At 46.9% G+C, this 22,906-nt stretch overlaps 2 protein-coding genes across 8 annotated transcripts in view; one reads left to right on the top strand and one right to left on the bottom strand.

Annotated features, from left to right (window-relative positions):
• Positions 1 to 371: 371 nt before the first annotated feature.
• On the bottom strand, positions 372 to 12,655 carry JOSD1 (Josephin domain containing 1). Of its 4 annotated transcripts, none has more exons than XM_055566863.1 (5): positions 12,463 to 12,655; positions 10,754 to 11,564; positions 3,987 to 4,115; positions 3,661 to 3,855; positions 372 to 3,011 (listed from the first exon to the last, which is right to left on the bottom strand). In XM_055566863.1, the coding sequence occupies exons 2-5, from the start codon at positions 10,936 to 10,938 to the stop codon at positions 2,912 to 2,914; spliced, it is 609 nt and encodes a 202-aa protein (XP_055422838.1). In that variant the 5' UTR covers positions 10,939 to 11,564; positions 12,463 to 12,655; the 3' UTR covers positions 372 to 2,911. The 4 variants fall into 4 exon arrangements, with proteins under 4 accessions (XP_055422838.1, XP_055422836.1, XP_055422835.1 ...); XM_055566861.1 differs by lacking the exon at positions 12,463 to 12,655 and adding an exon at positions 11,898 to 12,297; XM_055566860.1 differs by lacking the exon at positions 12,463 to 12,655 and adding an exon at positions 11,976 to 12,297.
• A 3,387-nt stretch (positions 12,656 to 16,042) lies between these two features.
• Positions 16,043 to 22,906, top strand: part of GTPBP1 (GTP binding protein 1) — a 26,979-nt gene continuing 20,115 nt past the window's right edge. For 2 of the 4 annotated variants that reach the window (XR_008709926.1, XM_055566858.1), the window contains exons 1-2: positions 16,043 to 16,827; positions 19,424 to 19,535. Coding sequence is in view for 2 of the 4 variants with exons in the window: in XM_055566858.1 (XP_055422833.1) it covers positions 16,636 to 16,827; positions 19,424 to 19,535 (304 nt within the window). In the remaining 2 variants the exon portion in view is untranslated. Of the gene's footprint in view, positions 16,828 to 19,423; positions 19,536 to 19,780; positions 19,847 to 22,906 lie in introns of those variants that run through there. The other 2 variants (XM_055566857.1, XM_055566859.1) reach the window with 2 other exon arrangements.

The following is a 22,906-nucleotide window of genomic DNA, read 5'->3' as shown; positions in this document are numbered from 1 at the left end:
ATTATAAAGGACTTGTAAAGAATGACAGTATTGATTTCTAGTCTGGGAATAGGAAGGTAGCCAAGTACATCTTGGGTTTGTTCTTTTTTAAAAAATACAGTTAACCCTTGAAAAATAAAGGGTTGGGGGGACTAACCTTCCACGCAATCAAGTCTGTGCAGTTCTTTTTTCAGGGGCCCTGTGTGGGTCTGCAGTTCCACCCCAGGTTGTGGTACTGCAGTCTTCATTGAAAACATTTCATGTCTCGAGTGGACCCGCACAGTTCAAACCTGTGCTGTTTGAGGATCAACTGTAATCGCTGATGAGCTCTTAATACAGAATCCAGCTGTAGCTCTATCTTTGAACTCTGTAGTTCTTCCACTTAACATACATTTTTATTGGCATTGTGCTAGTAACAATACTAAGCCTTTCATGTGGGTTGCTGGAACCTTATTATACAATTTAGGAGGTAGTAGTATTCTCATTTTACAGAAGAAAACAGTCCCAGAAAGGTTAAAATGATCTGCTCCAGGCTGAACAGAAAATGCCTGATCTGAATTCAAATCTAGACAGCCCCACTTAGAATCCTGCAATGTACTTGATGCTGGGGCCTCCCAGGCCCTCTTGAACTACTACTTGTTAATCAGGGGAAAATATATCACTTGTCAGTAAAGAAAACTTGTACTTAGATGAAGGTTAGGGTTCTTCATATTGTGGAGCCTAGTTTTTTAAGTTAAATTGAGAAATGTCTTAGACTTCTTTTGAATCAAGTCGTACTCGGTGAATCTTTTGTCTGGATTTTTGAAGTGAGAGGTTTGACCAAAGCAAAGTATGTCTCTAAAAGAGGACTTAGAGCAGTTGTGAATGCCTTTTAAAGCTAAAGTTCACTTTTTAAAATGTACATAGTTACAGAATTCAGACGTGAAATTTATGTATGGAGTTTTCCATTTTTAATATTTGGTTAAACAAAATACATCTTTTGTAAACAAACCCAGCACAAGGCCAACAAAAAGGAATAAAAGCAAGAAAAAACAAAAAGCCTAGGGTTGCCCCTTACTGGGCATCAGGGTCAGGCCTGCCCACTTCCTTAAAGGAAGTGGGGCTTTCTGCCCTTGGGCATCAGCATAGGTCCCTGTTCCTAAGCACCAGAATTGGATATGAACAGAGGAACCAGCCCTGAAATGGTTAAGCGTCTTTGCATATCCCATTGGCTTATGGACTCCAAGTGCATGAGGACTCCTTTGAAGTGCTGTCTGCACAGGCCCAAGCAGACTGGTGGCGAGGAGTTTCCTCCTCCTCCCAGGAGATGGCTTACATCACTGACCGTGCCAATGGACCCAAGGTCCTGCTTGTGACAGTCAGCAAGGTTGGCTGTAACTTCTGGCTGGTGGTGGTTGGAATGTCATTGTGAAGGGGTGACGAGCTCCCTGTGGTGCCAAGCAGGTCTGGTGTAGAAAATGGTGCAGAAGAGACTGCGGCCACTTGCTGAGAGGGTGAAACGCAGTAGTTACTTGGTGGCCTCTGTTACTCAGCGTTAAAAAAATGGCCTTGTGGGATTGAAGACACATGTGCAGAAAAAGTGCTGGTGTAAACATGCACTCCAGTCACAGTGGGGAGAAAGCCTCAGCTTCATCCCGTTAGGCTTGCTCAGGCTGGACATGCAAGCCCAGGCTGGCTCTGCTGCTGGAGAGGAGTCTGGCCAGTGGGGCAGCTCTCAGACCTGCCAAGACCACTGATCTGTGAAGGGCTGAACAGGCCACCCCTGCCTGCCCCCCTGCCTTGAGACCACCACGGCCCCTTTGGTGACAGGCGGTGTAGTCTAACACTTCTCCTGTTTTCCAAAGTTACCAGGAGAAAAGTGGCCTACAGCTCTTTAAAGAGGTAGGGGGGGTCAATTCTCAGTTGATCTGTAAAGGAAACTCCAGAGATGACAAACCCAGGTCCTAAGCAGAATGCACATATCTACCCAACGAGAGGGCGCTGCTTCTGGTCACCAGAGTGACTCCAAGCCTAAGACTTCTACTAATTTGAGCTGCTCCAAATCTCTGAGGGCTTAGCTTCACAATACTTCCCTTGCCCAACACTGTCTCAAACTAGTAGAATTTGATGGTAAAGGCAGTCTTATTTTTTTCTGATTTTGCCGGGGTGGGTCAGCTGGGAAAACTGCCCTTTGGCCTGTCTTGTGTCCCCAAACCTTCTAAACCAGTGCAGTGAAGTGGCAGGGACGAAGCTGGAGTGAGGCAGACAGGCTGTCCGTGCCTGTCCCCAGCCTGGCTCTGGCCACATCCTCTTAGGTATCTAGCTCACCCTGTCATGTTAGAATATTGCAGGATTCAACCATCCGGCATGAAATATTAGAGAACTTTTCATTATCAAACTTCAAGGACGACCATAAACCACTCTTAAAAATGGGGTCAGGGTGGCATTGAGGGCTGGAGACAGCATGCTGTGTGGCTGCTGAAGCTCTGGAGATGGTTTCCTGAGAGGCCTTCCTGCTCTGAGGCCTTCAAGCCAGTCCCATGGGCTTTGTCTGGACTGTGTTCAAATTCACCGGCTGCCAGTGAAGGGGACGGGGAGGCAGCGTCCCCCGGGGGTCAGAGCAGCAGTGAACTCCAGCAGAGCCTCTGCCAAGCCCTCCCAGAAGCCGGGAGAGGCAGGTGAGACCCACCTTCCTTCTCTCTAAAATAAAACCAAGGTCTCCACAGCTCGCCCTAAGCACACAGAGCTCCTGCTTTCCTTTTCCAGGAGCGAGTAACGCTGGTTGGTTCTTCTAACAGTCCACGTGTCTGTCCTATTGCACTGTCAAATCAGAGGGGAAAAAAACCCGATGAGATGTTTGGGGAAGTGGCAAGGGCAGACCCACGGTAGAGGCCACAGCACATCACGGAGGATTTCAGGGGGCTGAAGTGCCGGGAGGCTGGGTAGGACTGCATCACACATCAGCCCTCCAACTCTGATGGGCCTCCACCTCTTCTGGTACCACCAGCAGGAGTTCACAGTTCTTTCCTCGCAAATGATGTTTTAGAAACTTCCTACAGGAAAAAAAGGGTAGATGAAAGAGAAAATGAAATGCTAGTAAAATTGCAGATGCCAGTCTTGGGGCCACATGTTCACTGGCAGGCAGTAACCTTGTTATTTATACCCTTGGCAGTCCTGAACACAGTCTAGTCGTCTTGTTCTTGGGGCACTCCACGTTTGGTTACCTCTCAATCTTTCCAGTTAAGTTTCCAATCTGAACTTTTGCTCATCCTCATATGTTATTGCCAACAGTAGCCAGTTCTGTGAGGAAGAGAGCCCCAGGTATTCTAAAGAACTTCTAATTGTAAAAAAAAAAAAAAGAAAAGGTTTCTTCTTTGGTCCTGAGACAATTTAGCCCTCTGTGGCCCAAATGTCTGTCTTCCCTTCTCCGAACTGGCAGCTATACTGTCACAACTGTCTAAGATGGAGAATGTTACAAGGGCAGTCCCACCAAACCAGAAAGCCAGCATCCAAGGTAATGGCACTTCTCTACCAGGGGACTTAACATCCTCTGGGGCCATGGAAGATTCAGGTCTTTTAAATCTAAGACCCTATGATTCTAAGTAACAACAGGGAGAGGATCCACAGAGCTAGGAATTTCACTTGCCTTGTCAAATACCCAAAGGTAAGTTCAACCTGCCACTACACCAGCCACACAGGTACCTGAGCTCGCTCTTGCCTCCAATCCATTCGGGCATCTTCAGTTTGGAGTCGAGGTTGTAGTAGGCACCTCCCACCTCTCGAACACAGATCCAGTGCTGCCTTTTGAGTGGCAGCTTCAGGGGACCCCAGCACAGGCTGGAGGGCAGGTTCATGATGAAGCCCATAACGTTTGTGAGAGCAATGGCGCCAACATCCCTGCAGAACAGAAACAGAGTCAGGCTCCACGGTGTCAGCCAACTCCCCAGGATTCCCCGGCTGTAGCCCCACCCCTGGCTTCCTTTCCAGCTGAGCGTCAGATCCCTTCAAGTCAAGCCTGGTTCGATTACCTGCGCTTGTCCCACCAAACAGCTTCATAGCCTTTGGTCTGAAGTGCTGCCATAATGACGTTCACATCGTAGTTCCCATTTCCCAGCATGCTCTTCTTGTGGGGGGTCACCATGGTGTTTGGCGACAACCTGCAAATGCGACAGGAGGGAAGCTGAGATTGGCTGGCCAGCCCAAGCCCTCCTGGCCCCACACTGGCAGGGACAGAAGACACTTTACACCACTGCCCCTGGAAGCCTGTTGCCGTCCACTCAAGTTAATGTAACCAGTTTTTTACTAAAGTATTTTGTAGTCTGGGCTCCTGCTGTCCTAGGGATTTATCCTTTGATGCAAAACAGTAATTCAGCAGTGGTGGCACCTATCTGGCTGCCATTTAGAAAGTGCATCTATAGTGAATTCAATGGATATAAAGAAAGAAACCTCTCATTTATGAAATCCCCAGATTTCCCTTTTCTGAATTTTCTTTGCTGATCTTCCTGCTTTGATACAGCCTTTTTTAACATTAGAAAATAGTATTTGATATTTTGATTTGCATGGGTAGTATCTGTCATAAGTTTTATTTTTTACAATTTAAATGCTTTCTATTTAAGGCCTGCATACTTGGTAATTATTAATTATTAAATAAAGGCCTACACACAGGTAACATCAATGTATCAACTGGGGCCCCAGGGAAAGTGATTAAAAACCGTATTAACCTGAAATGCATGAACCACCTAAGGGTATTCCAAATATACACGTGTGTGAAATACTGGAATTTGAAAGAAAATACACCAACTGAAAAAATATTTTTGCCACCAGACAAGCAAAACTCAACTGCAGTCTGGTTCGCCCGCTGGCTTTAAGCCATCTTTGGGTCAGGCCTCTTTAGCCACTCCTCCATCTTCAGATAAGGTCAGTTCTGGAGGCATTTCCGATCCTATTAATTTGCTTTCGCAGGCCGCGCAGGTCAGGACCTGCGGAAAGGCAGGGGCAGCACACCTCTCACCCCAAGGAAACGTCATGAGTTCCTCAGGAATACAGGTGGAGAGCGGCTATCTACGAGGCTGCTAACTGCCATCTCCAGAAGAGAATCAGATCTTGCAGTCAACTCTAAAAACTTAAGAGATCTTAGACTCTACACACAGCAACCATACCGGTATTTTTCCAACATACTCTTGCCACTGCTTAAAGCCTCCAAGGCTCCCAAAGCACTTAAATAGATCTAAATGACACTGGCAGGTCTGTAAGACCCTTAGGATTCTGCTGACCTCATCATTACCTCGCAGCACAAAGACCTTCTGTCTACTACCTGGACACACAAGCTCTTTCTCTTTCGGGCCTCTGCACTCACTGTCTCCAATGTCTGGAATGTTCTTCCCCTACATCTCCACTCGGCCTGCTCCTCATCATGTGGGTCTCAAGTGTTACTGCCCTAGAGACCTTTTCTGACCGGCCAACCTTAACTTTCTCCCAGTCATTTCCTCTTACATCCACCTGCTCCAATTTAATTACAGCCCAGGTTACTACTGGACATGTTTTCTGACTTGCCTGTGGGCTAATAAGAGGAAAGGCCAGCCAAGTCCCTTGGCTTGGGTCTAAAATGTAGCTTGATAGGATAAAGGCTCTGGGATAAAGGCTTTCAGTGCATTCTTGGGCACTTAGATCAAATGAGAAAGCCTATGGAAGAAAGCCTATCTCAAGATATATCAAATTGCTTTCCTTCACCAACTTTTCAATAGCATCTCGACCTTCAGTGAAGTCTCCAGCCAGTAGATGCATGAAGGTCCCAGTAGAGAAACTGCCAAGTCTTCCACCTCTTTTACCACCTAACTCCCTACCAGGCTTGAACTTTAGTGCTGTGCTGTCCCCTCAGTGTGTTCCCAAAGGATCACAGAAGGTGCTCTATACAGTAGCTGAATGAATCAAGGAAACAGGTTTCCTGCAGGATTCCTTGAAGCCCCTAAAATGCTAATATTTACCTTGAGTCTCCAGGAGACAGGGGTTGGGGGTGGGGTTTGGGGAGGGTGGGTAGTAAAATGTTTCAGTTCCCAAACATCCTTGACTGCAGTTTTTTGAAGTGCATCTTGGAGGACTAGAGTTTCCAAGGGCGTCTTCCCCTTGTCCTACATCTTCTATGTCAGATTCAAATCCTTGCCTGTCTATTCCTACTCTCTCCCCCTAACTGGAGGCCCCTCGTATCACACCTGGATATTTTGAAACAGGTTCCTAAATTGACCTCCGTGCTTCTAAACACTCCTTCCACCTACTCAGCCTGTATGTTCCTGCCACATTCACCAAAGTGTCATTTCAATTACGTAAGAGCTGCCGATGGAGCCAGTCGCCTCGTTGGCCAGCTCTAACCCTCGCAGCCCCACTTGATGTGCTTTTCCCTTTCACTAGGCTTGGTGTACTTCAGGTACCATGGCCATGTGGCCTCTCTTCTTTAGCCTCATCTTGGTTCCGAGCTAAATCCTAAAGCTTTTTCAAGTTCCACCTAACACCCAACTTTTTCCATGAAACCCTTCTTGACTCCAATGTAGTAGGAAAAAAGAGAGTGATCTAAGGACCACACATATTTGAGTTCACATCCAAGCAGCATCAGTATCAATTTTGAGACTTAATCTCCACACCTGTTAGCTTACCTGTAAATATGGGAACTATTCCTATCTTATAGGACCATTGAAGAATTCAGTTATTTCACACTTGTCCAATGAAATAGCCGATGAACGAGTGGCTAAATAAATGCCCAAAGTGAAGGGGTGACTGTATCTCTCATAGCTGGGCACTAGCAACTGAATAACCATGTGTTTGCCAAACCAATCAATATAGGAAAGGCCAAGAATGGTTTCCATCTCAATCCTAGAGGAGAGGTCATTTGAGTAAGTGGAATCCAGGGACTTCCCTGGTGGCCCAGTGGTTTAGACTCTGTGCTTCCTGTGCAGGAGCATGGGTTCAATCCCTGGTTGGGAAACTAAGCTGCCGCAGGCTGGGTGCAGCCAAAAAAAAAAAAGATAAAAAATTTTTTGAAGAAGTGGGATCTATCCATTGTGCCCATTAAACCAGTACTTGTTTCTACTTTAACAATAATCAGGTGCCCACTGTGTTAGCTACTTTTAAGAGATTTATCACGTAATCCTTCCAACAATCTTGAGATTAGCCCCACAGTGTAAACAAGGAAGCTGAGGTACAGAGGTCAGGGTGGCTTGTACAGTCATATACAGCTAGTAAGTAGCAGAGCTAGGAATCCACCTCTAAACCTAAAGCTACACTCAACAGTCTCATGGATACCTCAATACCTGCTCCCGCTGAATCCCATGGGAATTCTACTTTGTCTCAGTGGAATGTTTCCTTGAGATTCCGCAGCAAACTCCTGTTAAAGACTGTCTTAATAACTTCCATAGAGATTCTGCACTATACACTAGCCTCTCATTCTTGTCACCAAGGCAGATGTAAGAGCCATGAGATGTGGAGTCATCCACAAGTGAAAAGATGGGTTCTGTGTTTGTCGAAGGTGATGTTTCAGGTTTCAATGAAAAGGAGATGCGGAAACATTTCATCAAGATTCACTTCTCTCAATTTTTTCCTTTTTATCAGTTCTGAAGAGGTATGACCTTAGAAAATATGGTTTGGGACCTCCTAACTGTTTTTAAATTTTTAAATACATAAAGCACAGATTACAGGGCCAGGCACACCAAAGGATTCTGTAGGTGGTGGCGATGAGCAGGAGTCTGCCTGGCTCTTGGATAAGAAAATTTAAATCTCTAGAGGTTAACACTCAACAACACGTTTTCTCAGTTTACAACCACCATACCTTTAAATGTGGCTCCTTCCTTTAAATGTGTGCTCAGGGACTTTTTAATGGGGGGGGGGGGGGTGTAGAAGGGCTTCTCTGTGGTACAGGATGTTCACCAGTATCTATAATCCCTTATAGTTTGATCTTTTCTCCAATTTCAGTTGTTCATCCTTTCCAACAACCTCTCTGCTATTACTACAATCGTGACCACTATCTTCAAATCCTGACTGAGCCTGTCACACCTGACTGTCTCTTCCCTGTTCCTGTGTTGCTGTCATTAGCTTAGTCCTTTCTAAATCCCTATTCATTTCCATTTCTACCATGAGTCATCTCATACCCGCAACTGCACTGAAACTCCACCCTGCTTTTGTATTTCTTCTACCTGGCTAGAATTCAACTACAAGGATGAACTTCCTCTCAAAAAATGGCATTAATCAAAAACTTTTCCCCATTTCTACCATTTATCAACATCTTCAAAACAGCACAGAACTTTAGATCTGGGAATTTTAAATTATCTAGTTAACAATACTGTCAACATTACTCTTTTCTGTTAAGATCCAAACAGGTTATCTTTTTCCCTTTAAACTGCTCTAAATTCCAAAGTTCTAATTCACTTAAATCTATTCTCAAGCTGGGTCAATGTACAGTTCTGAGCTGTATTACTTCTCTGTGGCTAAGTTTTGTTCAGCTTGCTTTCTTTACAGTGCCGAGTGGTGCCTGGCACACTGCAGGCAGCTAGTAAATGTTTGCTTAAAAAATTCCATCCTCTCTCCCTCACCTCTTCTCCCTTTTTTCCCCCCTCTGATCCCTTTCACACTTCTTTGTTCCTGTGTATCCACACAGAATCTTCCCATGTTAAATACTCTGTACAGAATGCCACCTCTGGAGTGGTAAGGTACAAATATTCTCGTATTTACATGGACATTTACATCATGCTGACAGGTAACTGGAGAATGCAGTACAACTTGCTAAAGCTTCAAAAGCCAGAACAGAACTTTGGTTCTATGTGAGTTTAGCAAATATTTAGCATTCTTTCAATCGGGGAAAACACAGCTGAAAGAGTCCTGCTATTATCCACGAACAGCTTATAATCACAGTCCACATCTTCAGAGCCAGGCCCAACTTCCTAGAAGGGTGAGCAGCTACTGACGATATAATTGCTCTGACACCCCTTCCCAATATTCAGGAAGGAGCAGGGTGGTTAGGAAAGCAGGTCCTCCATTCACAAAGCCTGGGTCCAAATCCTGCGATTAATAGGTCTGTGTTCCCTCATCTGGAAAAATCAGAAGTAACAGGATCTACCTTGTAAGATGGGTGTCAGAAGCAAGTTAACACAAGGAAAGCAGTCAGAACAGTGCTCTGCACAGAGTGAGCGCACATCCGTGTGAGTGAGTATCATCATGTTGACCCGGGCCAAATTTATCCGTGAAAAACTTCTGAATGGACACACAGAATCTTGTACTTGACTTTTGCTAGTTCAGTGAAACTGGGTAAATTGCTTAAGGTGAATTCTGGTTTCCTAGGATCACTCCTAGCACATTCAAGCACTCAGGGTCTTATCCTTCTCCCTAGTCTTCGATTAGGAAATAATTTGCAAATATTCAATCAGGAGTAGAAGATGTATTAATGGCTGGCCAAATGGAAGCAGTCTAAAGGACTGGCCTCCAGCAATCTGAGACAAATTATCTCATCTTCCAGGGCCCTGTTTCCTGAAGAGAGTTCATTCTACTTGCCAGGTAATGGCTATAATGCAAAGGACACATTTGCCCTGCTAAGGCATTACTATGGTTTTTATTGACCTTGGAAAATAATTACCCTCATTATAACTTTGTCAGCACACCAAGATTAACATTCTTTTAAAAGAGGGCCTATGGTTCTTTTAGGGTAAATGGTCCATACCTATGCTTCAAAAATCACCCCAGATAGGTTGCTCTCAACTGTAATTCAGGCCCTCCTGGGGCCATAATTTCATCTCTGAATGGAGTCAGAGAAGGATCTTCTGTAAATGCCAACATGCACTGCTTGAAGAATTCCTGAGCTTTCTCCGCACTTGAGAACTGAGCAGGATAACTCTTTAGAAGCTGGAGTAGTGAGACAGGCTCACTGCCAAAGTTGCTATGGACTGCAGACATGCTGCTCATCCAGACACTGCCAAACCATTTCTCAAACTCTTTGAGAGAAAAGTTTTAAAACATCAAAGCTGAGAGAAAAATGCTGAACTTCTATCAACCTGTCTTGGTAGCACTTTGCTAAGTAGATAAGAAAGGCCATCTGGAATGAAGTAGAAAGGGGAGGGGACCTAGAGTCAGCTTCAAATTATAGCTTTGCTACTTCAAAGCTGTTTGGACATTACCTGACCTTTCCTTCTCTTTCTTTATCAGTAAAATAGAGACAGTAAATCGACTAACAGAGCTAAACAAAACACCATATAAAAAGCACCAAGGCCAGCACATGGCTTCACAGAGAAGCTGAGTATTGTGCAAGAACTTTCTTATGGAACCCACAACATTTCAACTCTGATGACAGGTGATTGAGTGTGTACCTATCTGGTTCCCCTTCTAGACTCTTAAACTCCTTGAGGGCAGGACTTGAGTGGCATTAATATCACCGTGGTCAAAAGCACAGGAACAAACCTGGATTTAAGCTTGGCTTCATCTCTTGTTATGTTACCTTGGGCAAATTACTGAACTCCTCTGAGCCCTGTCTTTATCCACAAAATGGAAATAATTACAATTCCAATGGACTGTAGAGGGGACTACTTGAGATAACACCACTGAGGCTCTTAGCACTGACCCTCGCCCACTGCAGGTGCTCAGTAAATGGTCCTGATTATTCTCTTTCCCATTCCTGTGTCCCTTACACCTGCTAACAGCATCTAGCTAATAAGACCTGTTAGTTTGAAGGTTTATGCAGCAGAGAAGTTGCCCCATACACAGAAATTCAGAAAGAGCAAAAACTATATGTATAAAGACCTGAACGAGAAGGGGAGTTCCCTACCTCTGGAAAATCTCTTGCAGCGTTTCCCGGGTGAAGGCATTGCTGTCCTGGAAGACGTTATTGAGGGCGTGCAGAGCACAGAGCTCCCTGCGCTGTTTCTCATGGTAGATTTGTGGGGGTGCTGCCTGGGGCAGCTCCAATGATTCAGATTTGACCTTGTCTCCTTTCCATGGCACGCAACTCATGTTTTTCCTTTTAGGTTCCAGAGAGGGTTAAAAACACCCCACCCTTCCCTCCTGAGGAGGAATGTAGGCTTCTCAGTCTTTTGAGAATTCCTGAGGTCCACCTTACTTTCTGGTGTCCATAATTTATGCTTTGTCACGGGGAGAAAAAAAGGTTGGACTCAAAAGGAAAAATAATCCCTCTCTTCTCAACAAAAAATTAACTTTTGGATTAGTGTATTTCACCGCCACTGTCAAAGTGCAGAAGTTTTAAAAAACCATGTAAAATCAAAGACCTTGTTTTCCTTCTTCCACCCCCTCCAAAAACACCCAACGATTTTCTTGTTGTATTTTCTCTCTGCAAATGCCAACCAGGCCTCAAGGCAGGACGACCGAATGGAATCGGTCACATCGCTCCTTTTCTTCCATTTCTTTGGAACCACGAAGTCACTGGCTCGGGAAACAAGGCCTAAGCGGCGGATAAAACGCAAATTTCGAGCAGCTAACGAGGGCTGGCCGGCGTGGGTTCGCGGGCCCTGCTGCGGCCTCGGGGGAGGCTCTCCATCCTCTCGGGTGCGGCGGGACCTCGAGAGGCCGAGGCGGACGCAGCTCCTTCGGAAAGCGCGAACTCTCACCCTCTCGACGCGGCCCTACGGAGAAGACAACTCCTGTCAGCTCCGGCGGTCGTGCGGGCCACCGCGGAGGATCGGGCTGCCCCGGGAAGCGGCGCGGCGGGTCCGGCCCCAGCCCCAGCCCCAGCCCCAGGGAAGGTCCTTCGCGGCGACGCGCAGGCCAGTCAGGGGTGGGGCCGGACAGCTCGCCTCGCTCTCGGGGGCCTGGGCCCACCCAGCTCGCAGCCCCCACCCCAACCTCCCCCCCCGTCACGTGAGTGCAAAAACCGAGCCGCCCTCCCGCCGCTCCCCTAACCCCGGTCCCCGTGCGGCCCGGACAGCCTGCTGCCGCGCCGCCGCTCGCCCTCTCACCGCTGCGGACCGCCACCTGGAGCTGCGGGCCGCCACCTGGGCCGCGCTCCGGGCGGGCGGGCAGGGGAGCGCACGCACCTGAGCCCGACGTCAGCGGTCCCCGCCCGGCGCGTGCTCCGGAAACGCCCTCCTGCGCCGTTTCCCAGCTCCCGCCCCGACGCGGCGTCACGTCTGACGTCAGCGTGACGCCAGCGGCGCCGGCTTCTGGGCCGCAGCACTGGTCCCGTTAACAGGGTGCGGGCTGCGATGGGTCTCCTAGGGGTGCGGGGTTGGGAGCTCGGCGGCCGCGGCAGCCTTGGCGGCGGCGCTACCTCACCGTAGGAAGAGCTAAGTGCCGGGTTCCTCGGCTGTGTGCCTTCCGGGGCTGGGCTGGCCAGGCGGCCCGGCGAGTCCCGCCCCGGTGCCTGTTCCGCCCTTCGCTTCCCCGTCCCTCCCCTGGGCGTCGGCTCTGTTCCAGGGCGGCGACCCGACCCGCGGCTGCACTTTAGCGGCTCTTCCCACCCGTCCGCTCTCTCTGACCGTGCTTTTGGGGCTGACTGCTTGCGCGAACCCGGACTAGTCTTACCTGCGCCGACCGTTTTATGTTTATCTAGCACGCCGTTTACCAGGTTATTTCATAGCACTTTACTGACGCGGACGGGCGCAGATTTTCTTGGTTAGTGGGCCCGACCGCCGTCACTTTCCAGGAGCTCCTGCGTGCTATGTTCCTTGCTACGAGCCGAGTTTGAAGTGGTGTACAGCCCTATTTCAGTTCCTTGTTGTCGAATTTTGGCTTGCTACCCACAGACCACCGTCCTTTTGCCTCAGGTTCCCGTCTGGTCCATGGTGGCGGCCGTAGAGTTTTCCTCTGAATTTTCTCTAGGTCTATCTTGAGAGCAGTGTGTGTATCAGGAAGATGAATTCAGTCTCGCATGAATCTCCGCCGCCCGCTTTTTTTTTCTTTTTGAATTTTTTGTTCAGAAAGTTCGAAAAACAGTAAAAAAAAAAAAAAAAAAAAAAACGATTCGGTCATTTCTTTAATTCTGCTTCAACAGAACTCACTGTTAAAACACAAAGTTCAATTGAGTAAATTTGAAAATCTAATTGAGTTATTAAACAACTCATGTATCTGGCAGCACCCCAGCTAGTAAATAGAAAGGTGCTCCTAGAAGCTGTGCAAAATGGAAGGTTTTTAATAGAAGAAAGTGGATTGTATCGCTGGAAGGGCACATCCCCTTATAGGAAGGCAAGTGTTTTATCAGGCAGATTAGTTCAGTAGTGATTAGTTAAAGATGCTACGCAATTTAGCTAGGTGTTAAATCTTGGCTGGGCTTAACGCAAGTGATATCTTCCCAGATGGTTCGGTGGTAAAAAATCTGCCTCCAGATTTTGGAGGCACTCCAAATTTGCACTCCAGTGCAAGAGAGGCAAGAACGAGGTCTGGGTTTTGAGCTCTGTGCCAGGAAGATTCCCTGGAGTAAGAAATGGCAACCCACTCCAGTATTCTTGCCTGGAAGATTTCGAGGACAGGAGCCTGGTGGGCTACAGTTCATAGGGTCACAAAGACATGTGACGGAGCACGCACCAACAAGTGACTGTACAGACTAGCACTTAGCAGGTTGTGTGCCTGCCTGTGTGGTTGGGAGTCCTCTGCCCTGATTGACACAACTTTTGAATTTTTTATAATGTGTAACCCACCTAAGGATTAAAGTTATATTTGCAAAAGATTCGTTATTGAGGCTTGCAAGCATTGTTCTAAGTGCTTTACTTATATTAGTTGATTTACTGTGAACTATCCTGTTAAGTTCATACTTCTCCTTGTGCTGACAACTGAAGCACAGATTAATTTGTTTGAGGTCACATAGCTAGTAAGTAGTGGACCTAGGATTTGAACCTAGGTTCTAACCTGTCTTCAGAAAAAGGATGTAAACATGATAAGGAAGTCCTTCTCTAAAATGTGATTTCAGATTCTTAAAGAAGTACCTCCTTGGACTTCCCTGGTGATCCAGTGGTTAAGAATTTGGCTTGCAATGCAGGGGACACCAGTTGGATCCCTGGTCTGGGAAGATCCCACGTGCTGCAGGGCAGATAAGTCTGTGAGCTGCAACTACTGCAGCTGGTGCTCCACATCAGGAGAAGCCACGGCAACGGGAAGCCTGTGCACTGCAACCAGAGGAAGCCTGAGAGCAGCAGTGGAGACACAGCACAGTTCAGTTCAGTTCAGTCGCTCAGTCGTGTCCGACTCTTTGCGACTCCATGAATCGAAGCACGCCAGGCCTCCCTGTCCATCACCAACTCCCGGAGTTCACTCAAACTCACGTCCATCGAGTCGGTGATGCCATCCAGCCATCTCATCCTCTGTCGTCCCCTTCTCCTCCTGCCCCCAATCCCTCCCAGCATCAGAGTCTTTTCACATGAGTCAGCTCTTCGCATGAGGTGGCCAAAGTACTGGAGTTTCAGCTTTAGCATCATTCCCTCCAAAAAAATCCCAGGGCTGATCTCCTTCAGAATGGACTGGTTGGATCTCCTTGCAGTCCAAGGGACTCTCAAGAGTCTTCTCCAACACAACAGTTCAAAAGCATCCATTCTTCGGTGCTCAGCCTTCTTCACAGTCCAACTCTCACAACCATACATGACCACAGGAAAAACCATAGCCTTGACTAGACGAACCTTTGTTGGCAAAGTAATGTCTCTGCTTTTGAATATGCTATCTAGGTTGGTCATAACTTTCCTTCCAAGGAGTAAGCGTCTTTTAATTTCATGGCTGCAGTCACCATCTGCAGTGATTTTGGAGCCCAGAAAAATAAAGTCTGACACTGTTTCCACTGTTTCCCCATCTATTTCCCATGAAGTGATGGGACTGGATGCCATGATCTTAGTTTTCTGAATGTTGAGCTTTAAGCCGACCTTTTCACTCTCCTCTTTCACTTTCATCAAGAGGCTTTTGGGTTCCTCTTCACTTTCTGCCATAAGGGTGGTGTCATTTGCATATCTGAGGTTATTGATATTTCTCCCAGCAATCCTGATTCCAACTTGTGTTTCTTCCAGTCCAGCGTTTCTCATGATGTACTCTGCATAGAAGTTAAATAAACAGGGTGACAATATACAACCTTGACACACTCCTTTTCCTATTTGGAACTAGTCTGTTGTTCCATGTCCAGTTCTAACTGTTGCTTCCTGACCTGCATACAGATTTCTCAAGAGGCAAATCAGGTGGTCTGGTATTTCCATCTCTTTCAGAATTTTCCAGTTTATTGTGATCCACCCAGTCAAAGACTTTGGCATAGTCAATAAAGCAGAAATAGATGTTTTTCTGGAACTCTCTTGCTTTTTCCATGATCCAGTGGATGTTGGCAATTTGATCTCTGGTTCCTCTGCCTTTTCTAAAACCAGCTTGAACATCAGGAAGTTCACGGTTCACGTATTGCTGAAGCCTGGCTTGGAGAATTTTGAGCATTATTTTACTAGCATGTGAGATGAGTGCAATTGTGCGGTAGTTTAATGGTGAGCAATTTCTCCGGAAGAAAAAAACTGATCAAAACCTTTGGATTTGGATGACTTCTTGTTCCAGATTCCCAGCTGTATTTGTACAGATTTGGTTGCAAACAGGAACAAGAATTGTCTCTTAACTCTCAAGTAGAGCCTTGGAACTGAAGGCTCTTTGGAACTCGGTCTCTTGCTCACTAAACTTTGTGTTTTCAGACCCCTAAACCTGGGTATGTTATCTTCTCAACTCAAATGGCTGCTCTTGCTTGCTTGCTGCCTGGGACGAGTGGCCGTGGCCAGCATCATTAGAGTTTGACTAATCCCTAACTTCAAGCTTTTCAGTCTTTTGGAAGAAGAATTCAAGACAGTAGAACTGGTATTGATAGTGTTTTGAGTTGGAGTTTTCCACAGCTGATGACACTGGAAGAATCTCCCATAGGAAGCTACCTTAGCAGACACTAGAGTTTCGCCTTTCAGTTTACACATGTGGTGAGGTACTTTTGGCTTCTGTTTGAGCTGGTTGCCTCATTTTGGTCGTGTAATTGCTTTCTCCGCAGAGACAATGAATGGGGAATTCTCCCTAAGGTCAGCATTTAATTAATTGCCGCGCTCTGGCTGCTATAGTACTCCAGGCATCGATCTTATTAAAATTGCCTGGAGATTGCCAGCAGGTTGAAAATCCGTCTTCTGTGACAGCCTGGAGTCATTGAGTTGAGTGGGAGGTGCCTTGCTCAGTTTACAATCTCCGTGGGCGCGGGACTTATCCGAAGACTGGATTGGGCCTTTCCCCTGTCTATCATCGGAAGGCTCTCCGCCCCCGACAATCTTACTGCAGGATTTGGAAGCTGAGCACCGCCTTTGAAATCTAGGGGAGTGATGGGCGGTAAGTGTATTTCTCTCCTTATTGGTTGGCTGATGTGTCAGTCGTACACCGCTCTGCTACCATTGGCGGGAAGGCTCCAGGCCGGTAGCGTGGACACTGTGCTGCCCACTTGAAAGCTACGATCAAGGCGCGTGACGTCCCAGACTTTTGTTGTTGGGCTTTGGGCCTCATTAATTATTCATTAGGTACTTGAACGAGCTGTAGCGATTGGTGGCCGAGAGGGCCGGTCGATTGTTTCTTAGCTAGAGATACGTGTCACCCTCTACGCGGCGGGAGAAGTTTCGCATAAATTATTCTGATAATGTTTTGGGGGCGTGACCGCGCATAGATTAGGCAAATAAGCTGAGGAGGGAGGGGAGGCCGGCTACGAATTAGCCTAAGTTATTAAAGATGGCGGCGGAGCGGAGTCGCTCCCCGATGGAGTCGCCGGTCCCGGCCTCTATGTTCGCCCCCGAGCCCAGCTCTCCGGGGGCGGCCAGAGCCGCTGCGGCTGCCGCCCGGCTCCACGGGGGCTTCGACTCGGACTGCAGCGAGGACGGCGAGGCGCTCAACGGCGAACCGGAGCTGGACCTCACCAGCAAGGTAGGCCCCGGGCGCCGGCGGCTGAGGGGACAGGGCACTGAGGGGGAACCGGGCGGTGGGCTGAGCCGTCTCTGGGGCGACGGCGGGGGCGGGAGGGGCCAAGCCCGCCCACCTGTAAGTGCGGGACGCGCGGCGGGCTCCCGGGCTAGGGGCGGCTCCGGCTGCCTGCGGGCACCGCCGTCCTTCTCTGGTGGCGCCCACCCGGCCTCCCCGCCGTCCGGCTCCCGCCGAGATCACAACCCCTCGGCTCCGCCACGTGGAACGCGGGCGCCCGACGCCGGCAGCTGGCCGCGCAGTGGCGGTCCCCACGCGGTGCCGCCTCCCCGGAACATCGAGAGGGACTCTCTCCGTGGACTGTCCACGGCAGCCGAGGGTCGAAGGTGGCTCTGGTAGGGCGAGCGCGGGAGGATCAGGTAGTCCAAGGGGGGGCCGGGAGGCAGCTGCGGCTCTTCCTGGTGTCGAGAAAGGCAATATTAAGTAGTCACTCAGTCAAGAATGTCTCCTTTAGAAATCCACCCAAAACAAAAGTGAAAGATGGGCATGACCCATAGTTTCGTCTTCTGGGAATGGAACCTTATCTTGTATGACTGGAATAATGAAGGACGTTTTAGATCGTGTTTTCTGAGCTTTTGCGAAGGTGGGCAGGATTTTAAGGGCTCAACCTTCTGCTTGGCGTTGGTGGGGGCGGGGATAAATAATTAAGTATAATTTGGGACTGGCGTTTTGAAGGTTCCTAACGTTGCTAAAGGAAAGAATGCTAGCTTGGGAGTCGGACTAGGCTGGGTTCCCTTTTCTGCCCTGCCAGTTAAAAAGGCTCTGTGACCTTGGGAAAGTGTCTTAACCTCTCAGTTCTCCAGCTTTATCATCTTTTTTTAGTACAAATACGTAGTAAAAATGAGAAACGTATGTAAGAAATCTACTACACTGCCGGTTACTTACTATTCAGTAAATGTTTGAAGGGAATTGAAGGAACTGATGATTCTCTGTGCAGATTAAATAGCAGCTGATGCAAGACAGCACACCCATCCCACCTCCTACCTGTTGTTGGATACTAACAATAGAGATGTTTAATGAGTTTTGAAAAGATTTGTGATTTTTTAGTCTGTGGTGACAAAACTTCATGAAACTTGATCTAAACTGGAGAGAACTTTCTTGAAACCAACAGCTCTCTCCCTCTAGTCTCCACTGAGCGCTTAGAAGCCAGCACTCCAGCTTAGCACAGGGTCCTCTCTGGTGCCTCTAATGCCATAATGAGGCTGGCCAGGTTCAAAGAGAGGGTGATCAGGGGAAGTGTATGAGGCAATGGGACACAATGCAGAAGACCCAGCACCTAGGTTCAAAGTACAGGCTCTGATGAGTCAACTCAGGAAATTGTAAGAGATGCACTTGACTTGGAAGCAGATGAACTAGATGTCAGTTCATGGCCAAGGTGCTGAAGAAGCCTGAAAACAGTGGGAAATGGCCCAGCAGAGTTGCAAACAGATTTATTTCCTGACCAACTTATTTAATGTTCTAGGGTAGGGAGGTGTGTCTTCGTCATGAAGCTGAGGAAGTCTTTCTCATTATTTTAAAGACGCTATGTAAATTAATATTGATGATATTGAAAAAAACTGATGTGATGAGAGAGAAGAGATAGGTTAAATAGACTGATTCCTGAGGGAAAGATTAGAAGCTGTAAGTGTATATACTTGCCATAGTTAAATGTGGGGATGGACATAAGACTCTTGAGAGCTTCCAAAGAGAGAGAGAATTAGTGAATTGCAGTATCTAGTTTCATTTAGGAATGACTGGGTGGAGAAAACTGTAATTACCACTTATTGAGCTGTGGAGTGGATGCTTTACATGTTATCTTATTTGGTCTTTACAGTGGCCCTAGGAGGTAGGTAATAGTATCTCCGTTTTGTAGACTAAAAAAAACTGAGACTCAGAGGTTAAGTTCTTTGTCCAAGGTCACATATGACAGTTAGAGAATGGGATTTGACATGCCTGTTGGTAAACAGCCTCCCCAAATAAATGGTTGATATTTTAATGTTATTGGCAGAAATTCACAAAATGATGGTGTTGATACCCATCTTAGAGGTAAAGGTGTTTTGTTGATAAAGATAAATCTTGCAGCAGTTTTTACTGCCCATTCCTAAATAATCAAGATAGCCAAGGCAAGATGGAACAGAATTCTTATGTTGTTATGGGAACCATTGGCCTTGGATGGAGAGCATGGTAGTATATGAGATCCCTGTCCTGTGAATTGCAAGCTGCAGGTAGAAGACCTTGGCATGTAGGTGTAAAGCACTGCTCATTAATTTCTGCCTACAATGCCACATTGTCAGTCCCTGTGGCTCCTGCCCCTCGTGTTAAGCAGCAGGAGGCAGGCTGCTCACACCCTCTTTTCTGTGGATTGGGGTTCGAACAAACTCATAAGGCCTTGAGCTCAAAGGCTATTTGAGGAGAGGCAAAGAGGCCATGAGAGGGCTGCGAAGCTAGTTTAGATCAGGGCGCAGTGGGGTTCAGTCAGGGTCTTTGGTCAGGCTATTGATCTGCTTTGGCTGTGGTGCTCTTCTAGTAAGTGTGGTCCTAAGGCTGTTGGTTTCTCTTCTAGCTGGTTCTAGTGAGCCCTACATCAGAGCAGTATGACAGCCTACTTCGGCAAATGTGGGAGAGGATGGACGAGGGATGCGGAGAGACCATATATGTCATTGGGCAGGGATCAGGTGAGCATAGTTTTCCTTTCACTTTATATTTAAAAACATTATTTAGAGCACATTTCCCCTCTCTTACCAACTTTTCCTGTTCGTGTGTCTCAGTTGCAGTGATTCTTTAGTGTCTGCAGAACTGTTTGGGAGAATGTGAAAGTACAACGTGATAATGTTAATTCCCACCTTAGTGGTCCTAATGTGCTTGACTTTAAAGATTCACTTTCCAAGAGATTTTACAGAAGCTTCGTTTCTGCTTCCAGTACCCTGCATTTGCATAAGGTGTGATGAAGCACAGAGCAAGGAAACTTCTTGTCTGAGATAATAGAGTAAGTCACAATTAGGTCTAGAATTAAGTCTTCCCTAGGTAGTTCTAGGTCTTCCCCTCCAAGTCTGATTTACCAATCCCATTGCTGCTTGTTGCCTGCTTAGCAGAGAACCTCTGTGATACTTCTTGATGTCAGCAAGAAAAGGACATCCAGAATTCTCTCTTCAGCAAGGCTGCCTTGCCCTGGTCCACACTGACCATTCAGTGGGAATAGCTGTGAGATCCTATCACATATGTAGGCTTGTTGCCATTCTGGAAGAGACTTGTTATTGCCCTCTAGCCCTCTTATTCCACTTTAGGGGCCCATTGTTTTAGAGGAAGGCCATCCCCCTGACAGAATCCCAGATTATATCCTGGGCTTCCCACCCCCGGTCATTGCTAGTTTATACTCTCAATGCAAAGCCTGCTTACTTTTACCTTCATTTAGACATTATCTTTGCTAAAATGGCAGCTGGGCTTGTTTAACAGTTATCAGTTTAGCCTGTACTAGATCTTGTCTGTGGTCTTTGCAAGTTTAAGTAGGCCTCCATGCATCGTTAAAGGACTAATTCTCTTCACTGAATGTAGCTTTTTATAAAGACAGGTAATAATTCTTTTACAGTGTGAGTCTAAGATGGTAGAAATCTCAAAATCAGTTTTGAACTGTTTGACAAATATCTATTAAGTATCCTTCTAAGGTCTTGATACTGTTGCAAAACACTGGATACTTATAATCTGTCCTCTGTCCTGAGAAGGAAAGATGGCATATACATAATTAACTTAGTAGAAAACAGCATTTAGAAATGCTGCAAAATTGACGCAAGGAAGAAGGGTTTGATCTCCCAATACTGCTCTGCCTTCCTTTGAAATGTTTCTCATGTTTATCCTTTCCTTTCTGTCTTTGCTGCCACCTCCCCAGTTCCAGGTCTTATCACTTTAAAGAAGGCATGGTGAGAGAGATAGGCAAAGCAGGAGGTTCATGTCGAGAGAGAGATGGTCAGCATTGTCAAGTATTACAGAGACAGCAGGGAGAGTTAGGTTCAGAAAAAGCCATTCCATTTGGTGACTAGGGGTTCATTGGTAGCCTTTTGAAAAGCCTTTGTGTCACATCTGGCCTGCTGTAATAGGATGAACCACTCAAAGATCACTTCAAACATATAAAATTGAAGAAAACCACATCTAGGTCAATTCTGACAAGTCTTGGGACTGGTTGTTGAAGATGCAGATTCTTAAAGCTCAGTTGAGTTCAACTCTGCGACCCATGGACCCTAGCCAGCCAGGCTCCTCTGTCCATCAAATTCTCCAGGCCAGAATACTGGAGTGGGTGGCCATTCCCTACTCCAGAGGATCTGCCCAACCCAGGGATTGAATCCAGAGAAGGAAATGGCAACCCACTCCAGTGTTCTTGCCTGGAGAATCCCAGGGACGGGGGAGCCTGGTGGGCTGCCGTCCACTGGGTCGCACAGAGTCGGACACGACTGAAGCGACTTAGCAGCAGCAGCAGCAGCTCCTGCATTGCAGGCGGATTCTTTACGGTTGGAGCCACCAGGGAAGCCCTGTAAAGCCCCCACTGCTCCCTTATTCTTTAATATGAACTCTTAGTGAACTTTACCAGACCTTGATGGCTCACAGTTAATTAACCCTCCCATGGCAAAGCATAAGAACAAACATTCATTAACATGTATCTTACACACCCAAGCATTATCTTGGCATCTACCAATTGGATACTATTAGATTCATAGTGACTCCTCTTGCCTGGAGAATCCCAGGGACGGGGGAGCCTGGTGGGCTCCTGTCTATGGGGTCGCACAGTCGGACACGACTGAAGTGACTTAGCAGTAGCAGAAAAAGATTACAACTAGTTAAACAAGTTCAACTTCAAATGGAAGACTGAACTAGATGCAGAGCCCCAGGGGTCAGCTTCATCTGTATTTGGTGCTTCCCCTCTGTTTACTGCTTCCTTCATCTGTAAAATGGGGCTAATGGTACCACCACCCGCACCGCCACCCCCACCTCAGAGAAATTTGTATAGATAAATTAGGTTATTAAAAAATTCTAAGCAGGGTGGAGGATTGTGCTCTTTAAATATACATTCTTAAAAAAAAAAATATATATATATACATTCTTAAGACTGATATTAAAAGGAGGCACCATGATTAGTTAGTTCAAGTTCTGTAGTTAGGTCAGGTTCTGGAACCTGGCAGGTCTGAGTTTGCCTTACGGGTTCTTTCCCTTGCCTTAAAATGGAGATAATAATAGAATCTAGCCCGTGGTGTCATGGTGAGGATTAACACTTGGCATATAGTAAGCACTATATAAATGCTTAGCTAGTATTAGTAGTTAGTCATTTTTTAAAGGTTCCAGGTTATACTGATTTACCATGAGATCTCTTTCAAAAAGAACCTTGTTCATTCCTCAAATATTAAATCATGACTTTCTAAGAACTAAGTACTGCATTAAAAGTTCAGGAAATGTGGGAGGAGTATTATAAGTTTGTGGCAGGGTCAGAGAAGGCTTAAAAGTCTTTCTGAAGGAGGAGGTGCCCGATGAGTGAATTCTAAACGATGAGTAGGAGTTTCCTAGATGAGTGGAAGCAGTAGTTAGTGAGCCAAGAAAGCCACAAGCACAGAGGCATGGAGGCATTGTGATTGTGGAGTTTTTGGTGGATCAGAGGTGATTCAGTAAAGTGGCAATGAGGGTGAGATTGGGAGTGTCAGGAAGGGACACTGGACAGGTAGTCAGGGCCCAGCTCTGCGAGTCTTTGAATGCCACACCAAAGCGTTTAGACTTGTACCCTAAAAGTATGGGGACCCCCTGCTGCATGTTGAGCAGGAGGGTGAGTCAGGAAGCAGGACTGAAATCTGGCTCGCTTCCCGCGAGGCTTAATATGTGGCCCTTAGTGATTGGACCTCTGACTTTTCTCCTTGGCTTTTTTTCCACTCCTACCAAGTGAGGACATGCTGGAGAAGGCTGATGTGACTGGGGGTATTTTCAGTCACAGAATACTGGGAGCCCTGGATGGATAGCTGGGAGCCCTGGATGGATAGGTGACGCTATTGATTGCCTCCTGGTGTGAGATAGA

This window comes from Bubalus kerabau, chromosome 1 (assembly GCF_029407905.1).
Source record: "Bubalus kerabau isolate K-KA32 ecotype Philippines breed swamp buffalo chromosome 1, PCC_UOA_SB_1v2, whole genome shotgun sequence".
Lineage (NCBI taxonomy): Eukaryota > Metazoa > Chordata > Mammalia > Artiodactyla > Bovidae > Bubalus > Bubalus kerabau.
This window is presented reverse-complemented; position numbering and strand designations above follow the sequence as displayed.

Bases quoted from the DNA above. Each gene is read 5' to 3' on its own strand.
- JOSD1 (XM_055566863.1), bottom strand. From the start codon at position 10,938: ATGAGTTGCGTGCCATGGAAAGGAGACAAGGTCAAATCTGAATCATTG. The intron at 4,116-10,753 runs GTAGGGAACTCC...TCGCATTTGCAG, and splicing joins CTGCAAGAGATTTTCCAGAG to GTTGTCGCCAAACACCATGG. The intron at 3,856-3,986 runs GTAATCGAACCA...TCTGTTCTGCAG, and splicing joins GTTTGGTGGGACAAGCGCAG to GGATGTTGGCGCCATTGCTC.